The following is a 17,385-nucleotide window of genomic DNA, read 5'->3' on the forward strand; positions in this document are numbered from 1 at the left end:
ACTACATAAGTGAGTCTTTATATATATATATATATATATATATATATATATATATATATATAGGAAGTCTGCAAATCGATTTTCGCGTGGAACAGTGCTCAATATGTTGAAGTAGAGCAGAATAAATATTATGAGAGGAAAAAAGGACGCAACTACATTTCAACGACAGGCTTGTCGGGAAATGTAGTTGCGTCCTTTTTTCCTCACATAATATTTATATATATATATATATATATATATGTATGTATGTATGTATATATATTCACAAAGTGTTCTGGAACATTCCAGAAGCTTACATAAGAACTATATGTTAGTAGTATTACATAATAAAAGCGTGACTTGATGAAATGTTCTGGAAAGTTTTATGGTGTGCAAGTCGGCATGACTTAGCAGTCTAGAGATTTCTAGAAGCTTATATTTACAATAATTACTCATAACGCTGGAACATTGACATGACTATGACCCGATAGGGGTAATGTTTTGAAATCTGAAAAATCAATGGGGTCTTTTTATTACGTTTAGTAAGCTTTCAAAAGCGAGGTAAAACGAGGGTTACCTCCAAGCAATTAAGGTAATGGGTTCCTTCTAAAATTAAAATTGAAGAATTCACTGTATTTGTATTACACAGCATGGGATAATAGGATGCATTCGAGGACACTGTAGCTGTTTTGAAATAAACTGCACTCGAAATCATCAACACAATCAGATCAGAAGTCAAAACAAAATAAATAACACACATATCAATTCCGCAATGATAAAAGATTTTCTTTTCCTATGACACGCTTAAGAACATTTGAAATATAAAGAATTCGACACGTTGGCAGGTGAAGATAAGTTTGAATTGAAAATTCTAAATTCATCAGCGAGAAAAGTGAAACTTTCAAGATTAATATCTTTTGGACAAATATTAAGCGCTTAGCGCTTTTTAATTTGATAGAGGTTGAGATAATGTTGAAAGTTCGGCGGTTACAGACAGCTTCTGGTGACGGAAAAATTTGAAATGATTTAGTTTCATTAACGGCATTAAACACTTTCGATAGAGCGGAAAAAAAAGAATCCGCCAATATATAATATTATGGGCGGCACTTAAAAGGATAAGATCAAAAAGGAACCAAAAAAAGTTAGCGAGAAACAATATTTCCTATGCTGGTGTTTATCAACAAACAACACAGATTTGTCTCACAAAACGATTTCGTCTATGCGTTCACTGTGATTTTACCGAGAAACTCAGGTATGAAAAGTTATTTTGTTAAGGGTTTACTACCCAATTTTATGAACTAATTTTAAGCGTTGACCGTGAAAATACCCTGCCTGGCAAGATCACGTTATGTCTGATTTACCGGCTATTAAGTTGAAATTGTTCAGTTTTGGAGTACTAGTACTGAGGAACTTAATTGCTCTCATCTCAGCTGAAGGTTTCGATATTAAAAGCCACGATTTACCCATGCAAAAAGTTTATTTTCACACATGTAACAATTGGGAACATGAAAACTAAAATATCTCACTCCGTGAATAATTCATATACTTCTATTTTGTTACACCTTGTTGTAACATCATTAAATTACAGGAAAGGACTTCAAGAAAACAAGCGAAACTCAAAAGCTAAATTTCAAAGGAAAAAACATCGAAATGTCCTTCTCCGAGATCTTTGTCAGGATATATTACATGAATGTGAGGATAAAAGAGGCAATTTTTTGTTGTCTTTCCTTTTTAAGTGTTTTTACTTTGTTTACCAAATTTCCGCTGAGCAATATTTTAGAGTTACCCAGTGGGTTTTCAATAACTTCAGCCAAGATTAACGCAATTCCATATTTTTTTAATCATAGCATAAGCTATTTAGTTTTTCACATTCAATGTTTTTACACCTGATCGGGTTTCGGAGAAAATTTAAGTTATAAGTTTCTTATCGTGGGGAGATTTGACATCACTTCGCCTTTTCAGCTCCCACCATGTTTCAGAATATCAAACAATTTCTGTAATATCTCTGCGATTAAAATTTGCCAGAGGTTCTTAATTTAAAGCCCGGTAAAAATTCGTTTATCAACAGAATTTGCTTCTCGCAAAATTATAAATTATGATTAAGGCGAACTAATTGATCTCCTTTTTGGGTAAACTCTTTCGAAATTTTTGTAAAATTTATCTTTCGGAAATCGTTTATTCTCTACCTTAGGGGAAAATATTTCAAAAGTTTTCCAAAACAAACATGTTTGAAATTAAGTTTGGACCACTGTTAAAAGTGTTTGAAGTCGCGCTTCCAACAGAACAATTAATGTTGTTTGCGAATGGCGGCCTCGTTTTTGCCAAATTTATCTTGATCAATTTAACATATATCAAATGGCAAAATACTCAAGATTTTTAAGGAATTGGAGACGGAATTCAATTTTAGCATTGGAAACAATGAAGAAAAGAACGCCTGAAGTAAAAAAAAAAGGTGTTGGAGATAAATTACATCTCTTCACTTCAAAACTCGCACTTTAAAGTTCTGATTTAAGACAAGCCGCTTTAAAATAACATAATTTTAAAATCTTACCACAGGCTGTGGTAAGATTTTAAAATTATGTTATTTTAATAAGGCTGAGAGCTTAAGGATGATTTGCATTTACTACATCCAATTTTACAATTTTTTAAAAAAAAATTTTAAACTTGCATCAGGAAATCAACAAATCGACAGTGATTTAGCGTGGTCTGTACTCTGTCAGCAGATACAGCGATTCTCACAGTGCGTGACCATTGCGTGACGCGTTAACGCGAGCAGCGTTATCTGTACTCTTTTCAACAACGGCAAATTGACCGATCAGATTGCGACATTACTGCCAACTGTAGCTCTTTACATAGAAAAAAAAACAGATAGGAAAAACGACAAATATTTGATAGGAAATCAACTGAATAAGTATCGACGTAGTCGCTTACGGGTCCTGTGGCTCGTATTGGTTACCCTGTACATTTCATTTACTTGCGTTAAAGCATAGTCAAATTGAATAATTTAGATGTAGCATAAAGACAGTTTGGCGACATCGTATCTGCAGATGTCCTTTTGAGGCAAATTGCACGAAAATCGATTTAAGACAAAACATTTTAGGAAGTACTATCTACCTCTCCAGCTTTTAAATGCCACGCGCACGTATCTGAATCCGAGGTGACGAGTGGTTTTGAGAGAAGACACCGGCTTTAATCCTACCTAGCTGATAAAAATATTGAAGCAGACTACAAAACCACACGGTAGGTTGATTGGTTCGTAATGTATATAGCAGCAGTACACAAAACTACCAATCCTTTTCCGAAAAGTAAAAAAAACGCAAAACGACAAATATATTTTATTTATTTTTTGGTAAAATGAAATCAGTGAGTTAGAACTTTTAAGCTAAAAGTAGTAATGGCGCCTTTTCACAAATTCTTAAGGGCCCTATAAGTAAAAGGTTTGCTCCTCACACATTTGCACTTGCTAATGCACCCTTTAGTTTTATCTTAATCTTAGGTTCCGTGATGTATCAATTGATGAATCGTCTATTATGCTATCAAGTAGCGGGAAAAACTGTTTGGAAAACAAATACTATAAATTTCGCTGCATTTTATTGATCCAAAAAGCCCTTAGGGAAGAGATGTTGTAAAAAAGTACAGAATGTCTCTGAAGTAAAGTTTACCAGTTACAATCTCTAACACTGCACGTTTTGCACTGAGAACTCAGTTCATTTGTCCAACTGGTTAGATAATGACTGCCTTTACAACTATTACAATGTTATACTTTAAGAAACATGTTACTATCGTAGTGTCATTTGTGAAAAATTGTGAGTTTTAAGCAGGATATGGAAGAGAGGGGAAGAGGGGAGGGTCATTGAGTTTTATCCAAATGATCGTGCGATATTACGAACCGATGAATAATTTTCTACCAAACCAGTTTCTTAAACCACGCGTGTTCTGAAAGCTCACATTGATATCATTAATAATTCGAAACGCTCACAGTACGACCACAATGTGACGTCTGCAGTGATTTTCCTTTCCATAATACGAAATTCATTCATATTCATTTTTCTAACCAGGTTGCCAACCAGTTGCTTAAAACGCAGCACAAAGTTCTGATCTACTGGAACTCAATACCCTAAAAGAACGCAATAATCTTTGCAACACTGGAGTCTGAAGCAACTGTTAAGATTTTATCCTTGATTCTAGCGGCCGCCATATTCTCTGTTTTCATGGTGATCACAGTAGCGGTGCATCTGTTATGTTTTGAAAGAAGAACACTCAAAGTAAGGTCTGTTTTATTATCAGAGGGGAGGAAGAGAGCAGCGAACTTCGAATATTCTTGTTCAGTTTGACGCTTCGAGAGACACAGAGAAACTTGGGACGTTAAAGAGTGATTTGTACACAACAACAACAACAGTAACAGCAGGAAGAGCGACAAAAAAAACAACCATTTGGCAAACAAAAACCGCCTCTCTAAAAAATAACAACTGCCATTTTGCAGCTAACAATCTTAGACAACATGAATAATTAACCTGATACTGAGGTGTTTAGTAGGCAACCAAGAGTATTATCAACTTAAGTTTGGCTTGGTATTGCTGGGGTCTGAAATCCTAGACTGAATTGCTGAGTTCACCAAGGAATCGATAAACGTCTTTGTTGTGACAAGGAGGATAAGTCAGCCTTCTGTTGATAATAACTGAGTTGTGTGGGATTAATTCTTCATTTTCATCTATAATACATGTTGCTTTTTTGTCCATGACCTTAAATGGACGAGTGAACCTTGGATGTTCTTAAAAAAAAGATAATGCTAACCAAGTTTTTAGTGCTAGTGAGTGATCGGATCATTTAAAGAATATTACACGTGTTACCCTGTGCTAAGGGTATAAACGCTGTAAAAATTTCACCTCCATCATTCATTAAAAAAAATTTACTGCCTCCGCAAAAATGCCAAATATTACATCCAAGAGGAAATAATAGCCAAAACAAATGAAGTTGAGGTAAATATTAACTGTTAGTGAGAAATAAAAGTTCCTATGAGAAAATTGCACTGTAAAATAAGATACATGACGACGAAGTAAAGATTACTTAGAACTTTAATCAGATGTGAAACGCTTTATTTGAAATAGTATGTTTGAATATTTATAAATTCAAAATAATTACATAGAGATCGGCATTTCTGCTCTCTACGGGAACCTTTCTTGGCCTAATCCTTTCACTATCATGGTCTCAATATACGAGTTCTCTTTGCTGTACAGTTTCTCACACTTATCCTTGTCTAGTCAGTTTTGAGAATTTGCATGCTGTAAAAACAAAAAAAATATGAACCTCGAATCGCTGTTAACGATGGTTATTTCGACGCGTGATAAAGTATTGAAGGAACTGTATGTATAAATTAATTAGATATTGCTCCTCCTGGGAATGAAAGGGTTCCACTTCTAAGCACAATTATATTTAACGTATTTTAGTTCTCAAGATGGAAATTCTCTTCTAATACAAAATATCTTATTCATTTTCTCTTCACCCTTAACTAAGTTATAAGTTAAACATTTCTTTTACAAAGGAGGACCTGTAGTTCTTTTCACTAACATCAATTCTTGCGCTGCGTATGAATACCCATCTGCTTTAAAATCTGACTACAAGGGTAAACATCAATACCTTGAATGTCACACTAAGGTGTAGTCGGCAATGTTTTTAAGTCTGCTGTGTCTTTTTAAAACAGCCTTCACAGTCGGCTTTCTTTCTTCAAAGCACAGGAGGTGAAAAGCCATTGCTAAAATCATAGCTACAGAGAATAATCCGAAGGCCAGCACGAATGATAAAATCTCAATAGACGTTCCGGGATCCAGTCTTCCTCCACGTGTAAACGGAGATCAGTAAATGATCCTGGTTAATGGGTTCTTCTAGAAGATTCAAATTGATTTGAAATCTATGAACACAAACGAAATTAATATCCATAATAAAGATAGCGAAAATTATATCAAGGTCTTACCATTCCTTTTGTTTTAAGTCATGAGCATTTTTCGATAACAAACTGATTGTTTGAAATAGCATGTGTGACAGAAGTTGTTGCTGTAACGGGTGATAACATCTGCTCAGCTACACTAAAATTATCTCAAACTAATACGTTCGTCTAACAACGAAAAGGAGAGATAAGAAGGCTACATACATTGGCAACTATTCCAGATAGAGCTTTACAAAGTCGAAAATTTAAAAGTTTATACTTGCCCTAACCGAAATCTGAAAATTCTGGCTCTCGATATCATTGACACCATGTTCGTTTTTCTCATGGGCATGAGACAAAATAAAAGCGGCTTGTTACTGCAGGTTACCATCATTTACCTGAGACCCAAATGGTATCTGTCTGCTGTCAATAATAAGTTATGATAAAGTTTATATCAAATTCTTTAAGCGGTACTATTTGAAGAGAAAGCCTCGGTTTAAGAGGAGGAGGCGAACCTCAGTTTTCAGCGCGGCAGACAATGCTCAAACGAAAGCAAATGTAAATATCAGCCAAAGATTCGTAAGGCGACGCGCATTGTGTTTTTTGTTCTTTTCTTATTAAAATTTTAGTTTGAAAGCAAAAATACTTTAAAATAACAAGACAGTTATTTAACCACTACGGGCAAATACGCTAAAAATGTTTGACAAGATACAAAGACTGAACCTCACTATTATATAATTTCGTGGATTTGCAAACATCATTATGACATCGATAGAAATGCTCAATTTTATTTGTCATTGTAGCAATAGTTTGACTCTTATCTTACGTTTATTTCATTGAATAAATTTGGTATTTCAAGCCATCATGACTGTTTTCTATATTCATTTCATTGAGGACCTGACATAAATCCTATTTCGACTCAAAAGTAAGCTTCATCTGCAATTCATTTCCTCCAAATATTACAGAAAGCAAAATTGAAACTAACCTTTGGTCGAGGCTGCGTCTTTTGGGATGCGGAAAACCAATGTTCGTGGGTCGATAAAAAAATCCTGGTAGACTGAATTTATACCTTGAGGGCATATGGAATTGACGAGCTAAAAAAGCCGGCCATTAGCATCAGTATTCAGATCTGCGCAAGGCCCTTATTAGGAATGACTTTGACGAGGGTATTTGACAATCTAATATTGCTTTGTTAAACATGTCCTTTAGTGATGTCATGAAAAGGATATTTCAACACAAGTGCCAAATAACAATGGATTTCTATCGTGTGACATGAAAAACTCGAAACTTTTCAATTCCTAACGCACTATCGATCAATATGATATATTTTGCCCATGATGTCCAAATGTAGTTTCGATTTTCTAATTTTTAAGCGATAGGCGGAATGTTTAACACAGTCAACGTATTGTTTATATGCCTCAAGGTCCGAAGATTCCAGTCGCCCTATCTAATTACGTAACTTTTTTTTTGTGCATAATTCGATTTCCCTTGAATATTTTTTTTCTGTAGGTTCTAGAAGAGATTCAAAGCCAGCTTTGTTAAGTGAAAATTTACCTCAGGCCGCTTGTTTTCAAATTACTTCAGAATGACTGTGAACAGAAGTTCGTAATTCTCTGTTTCACTTGTTTATTGAATTTTTTTTAAATAAGCGCTTTTTCTAACATTCTGTGCCTCTATATTACATTTTAAGAAGGAATATTATAGATGGATTATCCAGTAGCAGTAAACAAATTTTTTCCTCTCAAGTTAGAGTTTGTTGATATTAACCATCGTTTATTGTTCGACTTGAAATGTTTAATTCAACCCTTGAAAATGAATCACTCCGCAAAAGGCTTTGAAGGAAAAAAAATTCTGGTTTCTGCAGTTTTCAAAATGTCAAAAATTTGAGAGTGAGACAATCACTTTTTACATCACTCATCGAAAGTGATTGTGAATTCGACACTCGGAATAACAAAATGTTTAACTGTCTTGGATCTATTTTGCCACCAGCTTTCTTCGTGGTGTTACGTTAAGCATTAATAATGCAAGTAAACTCCTTTTGAATTGTCGTATAATCTTATCAGCTCAGTAAATACGTGATGCTTAAAATTTAGGCTGACAGAGCTGTACTCATTAGCTTTTTTCAAGTGTCGCCAATTGGAGATCTCCATATTCTATTCATCGTTACGTATTCCAGATGTTTTTTAAAAGGTGTAAATGAAGAGAGCAAATATTTGAGACAAAAGGCGATGCACTCTGGCGTGTTACGCTCATTCAAAATTATCGTCAAAAAATGAATCGAAAACTGTTTCCAATACTGCAGTGAAAGCTTGGCGCATGTTTATATCAACTCTTCTTTGATGAGGAGAAATATTGCGCGTTCAGACGCTCAACATAGTACGATTAACTTCAATTCTTACACAAACATGTTTGAATTTTTTCATCGTCTTTGGAAGAAACGTCGTGCAATTAAAAAAGATCGACCAACAAAAGGAAATTCACAAATGAAACATAGATTACCTGTATTTTTCTTTTTCAGCTTAAGATTCTGAGTCAGTTCTCTAGCTTCAACATTAATTTATGTCCACCACGAAGTTTTCAGATACAAGGAAAACATATCTTTAAATTTCTCTTGTGTTGACGTTGTTTATTAGTGACACGTAAAGGAAAAAAACACTAAAGAGGATGAATATTCCAAACACGGTAATCTGCTTACAAATTTGTTTCCTGATTACAACTACCCTTGAATCAAAAATGATTTAAGATGATAGCGATTCGCGGATTGAACGAACCTTTTCACGCAGACGAAGTAATTTCCAACACTTTTTAATTTACTGTGAGCTGGTAGCATTACTAAATCTTCACCCAGTACACGGTACGCCAAGCTTAAACTCATAAGTGTAAAAATAATGAGAAAAATTAACGATTCACCTGTGACTATGTCGCAAGCGGAAGAAATCGAAGATTCGCCGAAATGTTTCAACAAGGAGAACCCATTGTGCAAGTCGTCGTTAAGTTTGCATAATTTACCTTTCGCAATCCATGTAAACGTTGGAATATTTTATTTGCACTTGTTGACCAATCAGATATAAGGGTCTTTGTTCCTTGTTGTTTCTTATTGAATAATCTCTCACTTGGGGTCCTGCGTATTAAAATTAATTTCCAAGCTACTGATAAAACATATACCTGCCCAAGGGCTATTTTAGCGGTGAACTTTATAACAGAGTTTAATGACATTATTCGAGTAATGACAGACAATATGTCTTGTTCTATTAATTTCTATTTTTATTCCTTCCAAGTAATTGTGGTAAATAACTAAGTTTTATATTCAAACTGTGTAAAACAGTTTCGATCGACGACTTAACATTTGATAAATATCCTAACTTATTCAGTATAAAAACGTTTTATACAGGACTTTGCCGGCAATTCTCTCGAATGTTATTTTAAAATGGAATCTGTTATAAATTTTTTTAGGTCCATTTTATCATACAAATATTTCTCACGTGAGAAATTTAAAATCTTTAGATTCTCGCGATAAACTTTTAACTAGAGGCCGACTATATCTCCTAGCGAAATGTCGGGTAAAGTCAGTGTTGACATCAAATCATTCCAATAGCGTGCGCGTAATTTCATAGTCAATAAACAGTATTTCGCACTGCTGGTGAGTTTTGTCATCTAAGAATTTAGTCTGATCCGCGAACTTTCCTTCCACGACCTGAATTGCTAAATATTGCCGAAGAGGCGGAATTTAAAACCTTTTAAATAACAGTTTCTTGGAGCCAACTCTCAACGTATCATTGTGTAAAAAAATCTGCTTTCACTACACCATGCAAATCTTTGGAAATTTGACTCATCATATTTCCCATCCATTTCTGCCATCTGCTTTGCAATCGACAAGTTCATAAAAAATCCAAATACGTAATAAAAAAATTCAAATTTCTAAAATAGCCCAATGAACCTATAGTTGGCGTATTTTTAAAGGGAATAAGTCACGCGTATGCGGTGAAAGGCGTAAACAAAGATTTTAACCTAAATTTAACATTCAAATTGAAAAGTCTGCCCCAGGCCCTTTGTGATGTCTTCAAACGTTGTGAGGACTGGAAATTAATACACGATAATCATTTTCAGAACAGCTCCTGCTGATCACAGTTTTCGTCTGAAAGACTTCCGGTACGCTCGACCCCACCAACAAACCACAACCTTTTAACTCTCGTACTTTATTAATTAATCCGTCTCTTGAAGCCTTGTGTTTAACGCTTTTCTTTAACTGACTGGTGCGGATCTTCTGATAGCGCGCCATTTTATAAAAAATCCCCAATGATAAGAGAACCACGGTCAGAATTAACACACTTGGTGCGACTACGCTGGCCACTTGCATTGCAGGCGTTGATTCCGTACATTTGTCCGTACATTTGTCGGAGACAGGCCCAGCGACTTCTTTGTCGTCGCTAGACGCATGCTCCCTGGTGTCCATGTTACCCCTGTTTTGAAGAGTTTTTGTTATTTCTGGGAGTATTAGAGAAACAAAGAAAATTTCAAAATGTACTCTGAACTAACGTTATAAGAATCTTATGGTTGACATTAAGGAGAATTACAAAGTTGGTCGAGGAGTTAAAAGGTTAAAACTGTGGCGTAGGCAGCTTTACGACTTGTTGTAGGCCTGTACCTAAAGAAAGTTAAATTTTTTGTTTCAAATTTGCAAGAGTCATGTTTTGAAAATCAAGTGGGCGAAAAGAAATTGTGGGTTATGTGTAACGCACAAATAACTGAATTACATTGTCTTACGTGACCGTGACGCTTATAGCATGATCTAATTTTTAGAAGTGGGACTTCTTTTCTATAATTTTAATTTAACCGCTCGAAATATGAAATCTTTTGCTGCAGCTTTTGCTAGCTGGATTCTCTGTTTGATAGTTTCCCGCCTTTCAGGTCACGTCACGTACGTGACTCCGAATTTTCTACGTCAGGAGCCCATTACCCGGAGCGTCCATACCAATTGTACCCTTGACTAAACCCCGTCCCGTATCTTTTTAGTTTTAGAACTGAGTTATGTGTGGGGGGTTCTTTAATTTCCTGCGAAAACATGCAGACATTCGCATAATTGGAATACTTTCGTAAGCCCTTCATTTGACATAAACAATAGAGGACCATAGCTCTCTTACAATTGGCTATTATGTAAACACCCGCGAAAAACCCCCGTAGGAGGTGCTTCTAAAAATAAAAAGATACGGGACAGGGTTGACTCAGAGGGTATGGAAGATGGAAGTTCCGGGTAATGGGCTCCTGTCTACTTATAACAGCGACTATTTGGACGTTTTTCTTATCGCGGATATATTGTTAATTGCGTGCTATTTCATGAACATTCGCTCGATGTAACGAGTTCTGAAGTAACTTGAAGGGAAAAGACGTGAAACTCAAACATCAGGAGATTTATTCCTTAGAGCTTCAAGATGAGCTTATAAGTACTGTTAACGCTTACCTCTTAACATGTTTGGCATGTTACACAGATCCTTATCACAGCATATCATTAACGATGAGTTCAAACACGAGAGACTGGGATCTAGTGTCTCAATACAGCCGTACGAAACACTAGTAGAAAAGTTCCCATTAGCCTTCACTAGTTTGCTGAAACACTGCTGACTTGATTTACACAAAGCTTGCGGGCACGACGGGGAGTTACAGAAGCATGAAACGTCAGCTGACGATAAAAGGGAAATAAAAAAGGTTAAGAGGTGAAGAAAACGGCTCGAAATAAGCTCATTAAACTGTGTGAAAATTAGAATTTAGGGATGAATAATTGTGGAGCACGCAGAAAATTTTAAAACTTTAGGATTAAAGCCATCAGTTGATTATTCGAGCCTTTTTTCAAGAAAAAATTTAATTGCTAAGTAATTTCATTGTCTTTGAAGGGTTAAAAAACCAAAACAATACAAAATAAAATTCTAAAAATACGGATACGAATTAAAGCTGCCGAGTTGGCCAGACGTGGTGATGTAGAAACAGGAATGTCCAAATGGATATCTGTAATCAAATTGATTCTTAGTAGTATGATAGCTGTATTGAAAAAACTACACATGTTAATATCTTTTCAAACAATACAAGGATGCACTGCACTGTGAAAAATAAGAATTAAATTATAAGATATCTCAAAATGTTTATCGGAGAACTTAAAATATTTTGACGTAAGGCTTCAGAAAATTTTGACTTAAACAAAATGTTTAAAATTCAATTATTTTTGTTATAATCCGATAAAAATAGTTTGCCGGAGCATGGAACTTTCCTGGTAAAAAAAATTATAATTCCTGTTTAGTGTATAGTATTAAGAAAAGGTTGACCAGCTGTTCAAGTTTCGATAGTTAGTTACGGCTCTTTTTTGAACAATTTTTCTCACCAACAAACAAAATAAAATTTAAGGGGCGCTTGCAACTGATTGCCTATTCAATAACTTCGCTAGTCCACAAGTACTCTTTGATTCTAAAACAGCGTCGATCAGTCTCGAATTATTATCAAGGGTATTTTAGGCCGGAAGTAAGACTCACGTAAGGGTAGACCGCTCCAAATAAATTAAAAAAATTAACAATAACACCGCGTGTTCAACTAGGTTACAATATAAATAACACTGACATGTAGACTTAAGCTAGGCACTATTGAGGAAGAAGCTAGGTAATTCACTTAGTTGACAACTCAACAACTCCTCAACAACTTCGTTCGACACGACCCGTTTTGAGTATTTCTGAAATATTCATACGCATTAGATGAAAAAATAAAATGTACACATGTTAACAATTTTATTTTTAGTTTGATTCTGAGACGGTGTCCCCGTTTTATAAACTGCCATCTGTTTGGCTAACACTGAACGAAGACAATTACGGGAAAACGTTAAAAGAAAAAGTTGAAGCTTATTTATTTGACTTTCTAGCCGGAACTCAAAGCCAATCGAAAGTTGTCTCACTTATCTTCCAAAGGTCCGGGGTATTGCTATTTTAAACTTCGCTTTTTTAGCAAAGGAAATAAAATGTAAATTCTCAGCAAACATACAGGGTAGAAAATATTGAATTAAAAATTCGTCGGAGAAGTCAGAGTTATTAACCCCAAGAGTGTCGTGGCTATTTAAAGAGGCTTATATTTATGAAAAAAGGTGAAGGTTTTAGTTCTGTTTCACGATCTTGTTTGAATTTTTAAAATTTTGAGCAGTATAATAAGCGTCAGTGGCGGTCATTATGAAATTTCTTCTAACGTGTAGCTGGTAAAAGAACATGTACCGTTGATTGTCTACTAACCTGTCACAATGGGGAACATGGTTACAAACAGTGTTAACATCAAGATCAGGATTCTATTCATCATTTCCTTCGCCCGCATTCTTCAACTTCAACAACAATACGACCGCAAACAATAGTTTCTATTTTACGTTGCGCGGAGAAGACTTTAGAACGTGTGACACTCGATCAATGTTTCGAATTACTCTGTAGAAGAGACTTCGATCGAGAAATGTGTCGAAGTAGGTTACTGATTGGCCAAGAAAAACTTTGTCACTTTCGATTCTGTTCAAGGGAAAGACTTTCAAGAAGGAAGCTTTAACTCTCACGAAATACTTTCGGATTTAGTCGGAGTCCATTCAGAGGCAGAAACCGCACAACGCAAAGTCTGACCACGAAACTCGAGCTGTTTCCACTTTCCGTTTATGGCACATATGAGATAGTTTGTTTGGGCAAACCGGGGAACACATGATAATTTAAGCCGAACTTCGTCAGAGTTTTTAAGCTGGCGACACGCGTGTTTTGTTAGCCAGTCCTTCCGGCGCCTTATGCAAAGAGACGTTTAATGGGGGATTATTAATTTTCCTTTGTGAAACAAAAGAGGTACATATTAAAACATATTCCTCAGAAAGTAAGAAATGCTTATGAAATGTCAAGCGGCGACGAACGAAGGTAGTTGATATTGACATTACCACCAAAAGCCAATTATTAAATGTTGGGGTCATTTTATCTAGCAAGCCAATATTATTGCTCTGCGAAGGTTTTAGCAAAAAAAAAATCGTCGACAGGTATTTTCGTAGATCACAAAACAATATGAAACCATCACGGGCTATAGATTTTACTCAGCGACTTGTTTGGACAGTCGGAGACAGCCATGTCAATGAAATCTCCCCTTTCTAATAATTTTCACCTTCATTAGGGAGAGATAATTCAGATATGATATTTTCAAAGGACTGTACATGTATTTTATGCTGATAAAGAATCTTATGAAAACGCATTTCGAACTTGCATGGTAAACTAGAAAGATGTCACCAATTCGACGAGACTCGTTTATTCCCTTATCTCTCACAAAGAAAGCCGCGGTCGCCTGCATTCTGCCTCAATTGACATCAGCGTGCGATTTAGGCGGGAAAAGTGTCTGTTTGGCGCCAATTACGGTGACAGTGCTCGCGGCTACTGGAAACAAAAACCACTAAGATTAGCCGTAAGAGTCTTTGAGAATGCCAGCTTGAACCTCGGTTACCGAGATATTCAGATGATAGATGTTTTTCATAAAAACACCGAGAAAACCTAATTGGTCATTATAAAAACCTCGTGGCTATTTGTTTGGTTATTTGAATGACTCACATCCGATTACAGTTTAATTATGGCGACTCTCTTGCGTCGACTTCCACAATGTTGAACCTGTTGAGGGAAAATGCGTCAAACGAGTAGCATGTTTCGTATGTATTGCAGGAACCCCATTCACGTAGGTGTGCATATTGAAAAATAATTTATTCGCAGAATATACCAGGAATAATCGTTGAACACTTAGAAGAAAATTATATAAAGCTCTTTATTCATACATATATGTTTTTTAGAGTACTTAAAATCAGGTTTACCTTGCATAAGCAAATAATATCTTAAGAGTGTCGCTCTTGCGTCTGTGTAGTATTTAAAAAAAATATGACAGTCTCTTTCTATGCATTCATAGTATTCGAGGTATCTTTCGATGCATGACAAAATCGTGACGGTAAAAATTATAATGAAATACAATGATATTAAAACAAATCTTTCGAAAGTCGTATAATCGTTGAATTCGCCCGGTTTTCTTCCGCTGCAATGAAGTGATGCAAATGATTAATGAATTCTGCTTTATCGAAATCGGCTGCGGCAAAGTTCTTTTAGCTAAGTGGTAGTCTTAATACGTGCTCTTAATTTTGCGAATGTGTTCTTTAAAGTACAAATAAAGAGTTTTGTTTTACAAAAGTTACGAGCCCGAAAAGGGAGGGTGGCAAATCGACCTGTCATGTAAGCTATATCAAATTAAAACTAACCATACGATGGATCGAGCAATTCTTTTCACGCTCGCCGACATTTATTGACTTCTGATTTTATCCGCAATTGAAAAAGAAAATTTCGTGGAAACTGTCAGCCTGATTCAAAATGACGCCACCCCCACGCCGCTCATCAACCCTGTGAAAGTGCGTTGCCTTTAGTTAGGAAAAGATTGGGGCAGGGGGCGAAAAATTTGGATTCAAAGTGAATGGAATAATTTGAGGAGAGTTTTGATTATGTCTTTCTAAAGCTTTCAGCGTGCTTTAAGCTGGTTTCATTTTCGCCATCGTTTCAAGACATGACGTCTCTATCGATGAGACAAAGCGGTGAGCTCGAGCACAATTAAAAAAAATTTTTTGGATTTAAAAATAAGAGAGAAACGAAACATTGTTAGGGAGATGAGTTTTTAGAACTATCTCATGCATGCACCAGCGACTGTCACGCGTCACGATGCATGTCCACAAAAACACACCGGTCAAAAATAGAGCATACGCAAGGGATCAATTTTGTCAATGCGTTAAAAAAATCTTACTATGCATCTTCATGTAAATTTGTAAAAGGAAGTAAAGCGACATCTACGAAGTTATGAAATCGAGAATTTTTCTGAATGTAGAGAAACCCAACGTAAGTTGTCGTACTGTTTCGACTTTTAGGTGCAAAGCACAAGATAAAACAAACTCCGTTTCGCCATTGTGCATATTGAGTGAAATTCTCATTTCCGTTCTTATTTTTCTAAGGAATCGTTATCTTGATCGCTAATGCTCCAGCGGACGAGAACAAGAATGGAAAAAGGTCGAGTGCTGTGCGCACCATTTTTCGCTCGTCCCATATCTCAGACGTCTCCTTTGCTTGAGAAACTTTCAGAGTAACTCAGTCTATGATCGAAGAGAAGCAAAAGCCGATAACATGCAAACAAACTAAGAGTCCCGAGAAATGGCGATCTGATAACCTCTAAATTTGAATTTGAAATAAAGTATCGCTTTTCACCACCTAAACTCGATAACAGCTTTTACCGCATTAAATAACTAACATCTAGTTTTACTGAGAGGACTGCCGGTATAAATGGTGTGTATAATTAATTCTCTTTTCCATGGTAAATAGTAATTTCTGCAATGTAGATTTTATCTATCTCAATGCAATCCAATGACGATATCTGGATATCAAAAAAAGCCAAATATGATTGTAGCTGCTTTATTAGACTTTCGCATCACTTTTTGGCGACTCATTCATCATGGTAACTAGCCGATGTTTGTTGTTACAAGAACAAACAAAGGTCTTGTGACAGAATCGTTGAAAGCCTATGGATGAAAGAAATTTTTCGTCTTATGGCGAGCGTGGGACAAAGAAAAAATTCTGAATCCCCATGAGGAATCGAACCTCAGACCTTCGGATTCCGTGGCAGAACATCAGAGCACGGAATCCAAAGGTCTGAGGTTCGATTCCTCATGGGGACTCAGAATTTTTTTCTTTTTCCCATGCTCGTGACAAGACGAAAAATATCTTTAATTATTTCTTTAGCGTGCTCAAAACTTACTATTTGGCTTTGCCTATGGATATTGCTCTAAGTCACCTCGAGCGGAAAGGTGTTCACATCATCACATCGTAAGTAGTTTCATAAAGACTCGATGTCTTTATTGTTTAATGCTACACGCATGTTTAAAGCAGCATTTTTTGAGGCTACTTAACAACTTTGTTGTTGCCGAGTGTCTATACAACATAAAAAACATAGAGTTGGCCAAGTTTTGGGGTAGATCTTAGACTAGGTAAGACTATTTTCAAACAAAATTACTATACAGGTTATGGCGTCTTTTATGAGATGATAAGACTTACAGGTAATTAAATCAGACGTGGGAGTGAGTAATTAAGAGTTTAGGCCTTTTCCACAAATACCCAAAAAAAAACCTTAGCAGGCCTAGGATCCACAGCATTCAGGATATGAATTGCCGAACGATAACGTATCTTTCCAAATATGCTCTCGAAACCGGATAAATTCTCAAAACGGAACTTTACTCTGGGCTAAGACACACCGTCCACACCGAGCCCAACCGAACAGGGGACTCTTCGAAAACGCTCACATCTTTGATCTTGGTAATTTTTGACTGGGTTCCAAGATCTCCCAACGAGCATGCCTAATAAGGAAGCAGTCAAGAGTTTCTGAGCCAGTTAGCATTGCAGTGGAAGGACAACTTTTCTCGCGTTTTCCGACTGAAA

The 17,385-nt window shown here is 36.0% G+C and overlaps 1 protein-coding gene and 2 long non-coding RNA genes across 15 annotated transcripts; 2 read left to right on the plus strand and 1 right to left on the minus strand.

The window, feature by feature from the left end:
- Positions 1 to 729: 729 nt before the first annotated feature.
- Positions 730 to 5,058, plus strand: LOC113670148 (uncharacterized). Its single transcript, XR_003446146.2, has 3 exons — positions 730 to 1,231; positions 3,102 to 3,219; positions 4,038 to 5,058. It is a non-coding gene; the product is annotated as an uncharacterized LOC113670148 (long non-coding RNA).
- LOC113670147 (uncharacterized) lies at positions 5,059 to 13,674 on the minus strand. 13 transcript variants are annotated; one of them, XM_089182831.1, is made up of 7 exons: positions 13,162 to 13,674; positions 11,361 to 11,579; positions 8,813 to 10,387; positions 6,888 to 6,996; positions 6,301 to 6,325; positions 5,617 to 5,861; positions 5,059 to 5,261 (listed from the first exon to the last, which is right to left on the minus strand). In XM_089182831.1, exons 1-3 carry the CDS (start codon positions 13,238 to 13,240, stop codon positions 9,963 to 9,965), a joined length of 723 nt encoding a protein of 240 aa, XP_089038957.1. In that variant the 5' UTR covers positions 13,241 to 13,674; the 3' UTR covers positions 5,059 to 5,261; positions 5,617 to 5,861; positions 6,301 to 6,325; positions 6,888 to 6,996; positions 8,813 to 9,962. The 13 variants fall into 13 exon arrangements, with proteins under 13 accessions (XP_089038957.1, XP_089038955.1, XP_089038954.1 ...); XM_089182829.1 differs by lacking the exon at positions 6,301 to 6,325; XM_089182828.1 differs by lacking the exon at positions 6,301 to 6,325 and having other exon boundaries at positions 5,617 to 5,887.
- A 326-nt stretch (positions 13,675 to 14,000) lies between these two features.
- Positions 14,001 to 16,169, plus strand: LOC149040760 (uncharacterized). Its single transcript, XR_016179849.1, has 2 exons — positions 14,001 to 14,609; positions 15,912 to 16,169. It is a non-coding gene; the product is annotated as an uncharacterized LOC149040760 (long non-coding RNA).
- Positions 16,170 to 17,385: the final 1,216 nt, after the last annotated feature.

This window comes from Pocillopora damicornis, chromosome 9, assembly GCF_964200805.1.
Source record: "Pocillopora damicornis chromosome 9, jaPocDami1.2, whole genome shotgun sequence".
NCBI lineage: Eukaryota > Metazoa > Cnidaria > Anthozoa > Scleractinia > Pocilloporidae > Pocillopora > Pocillopora damicornis.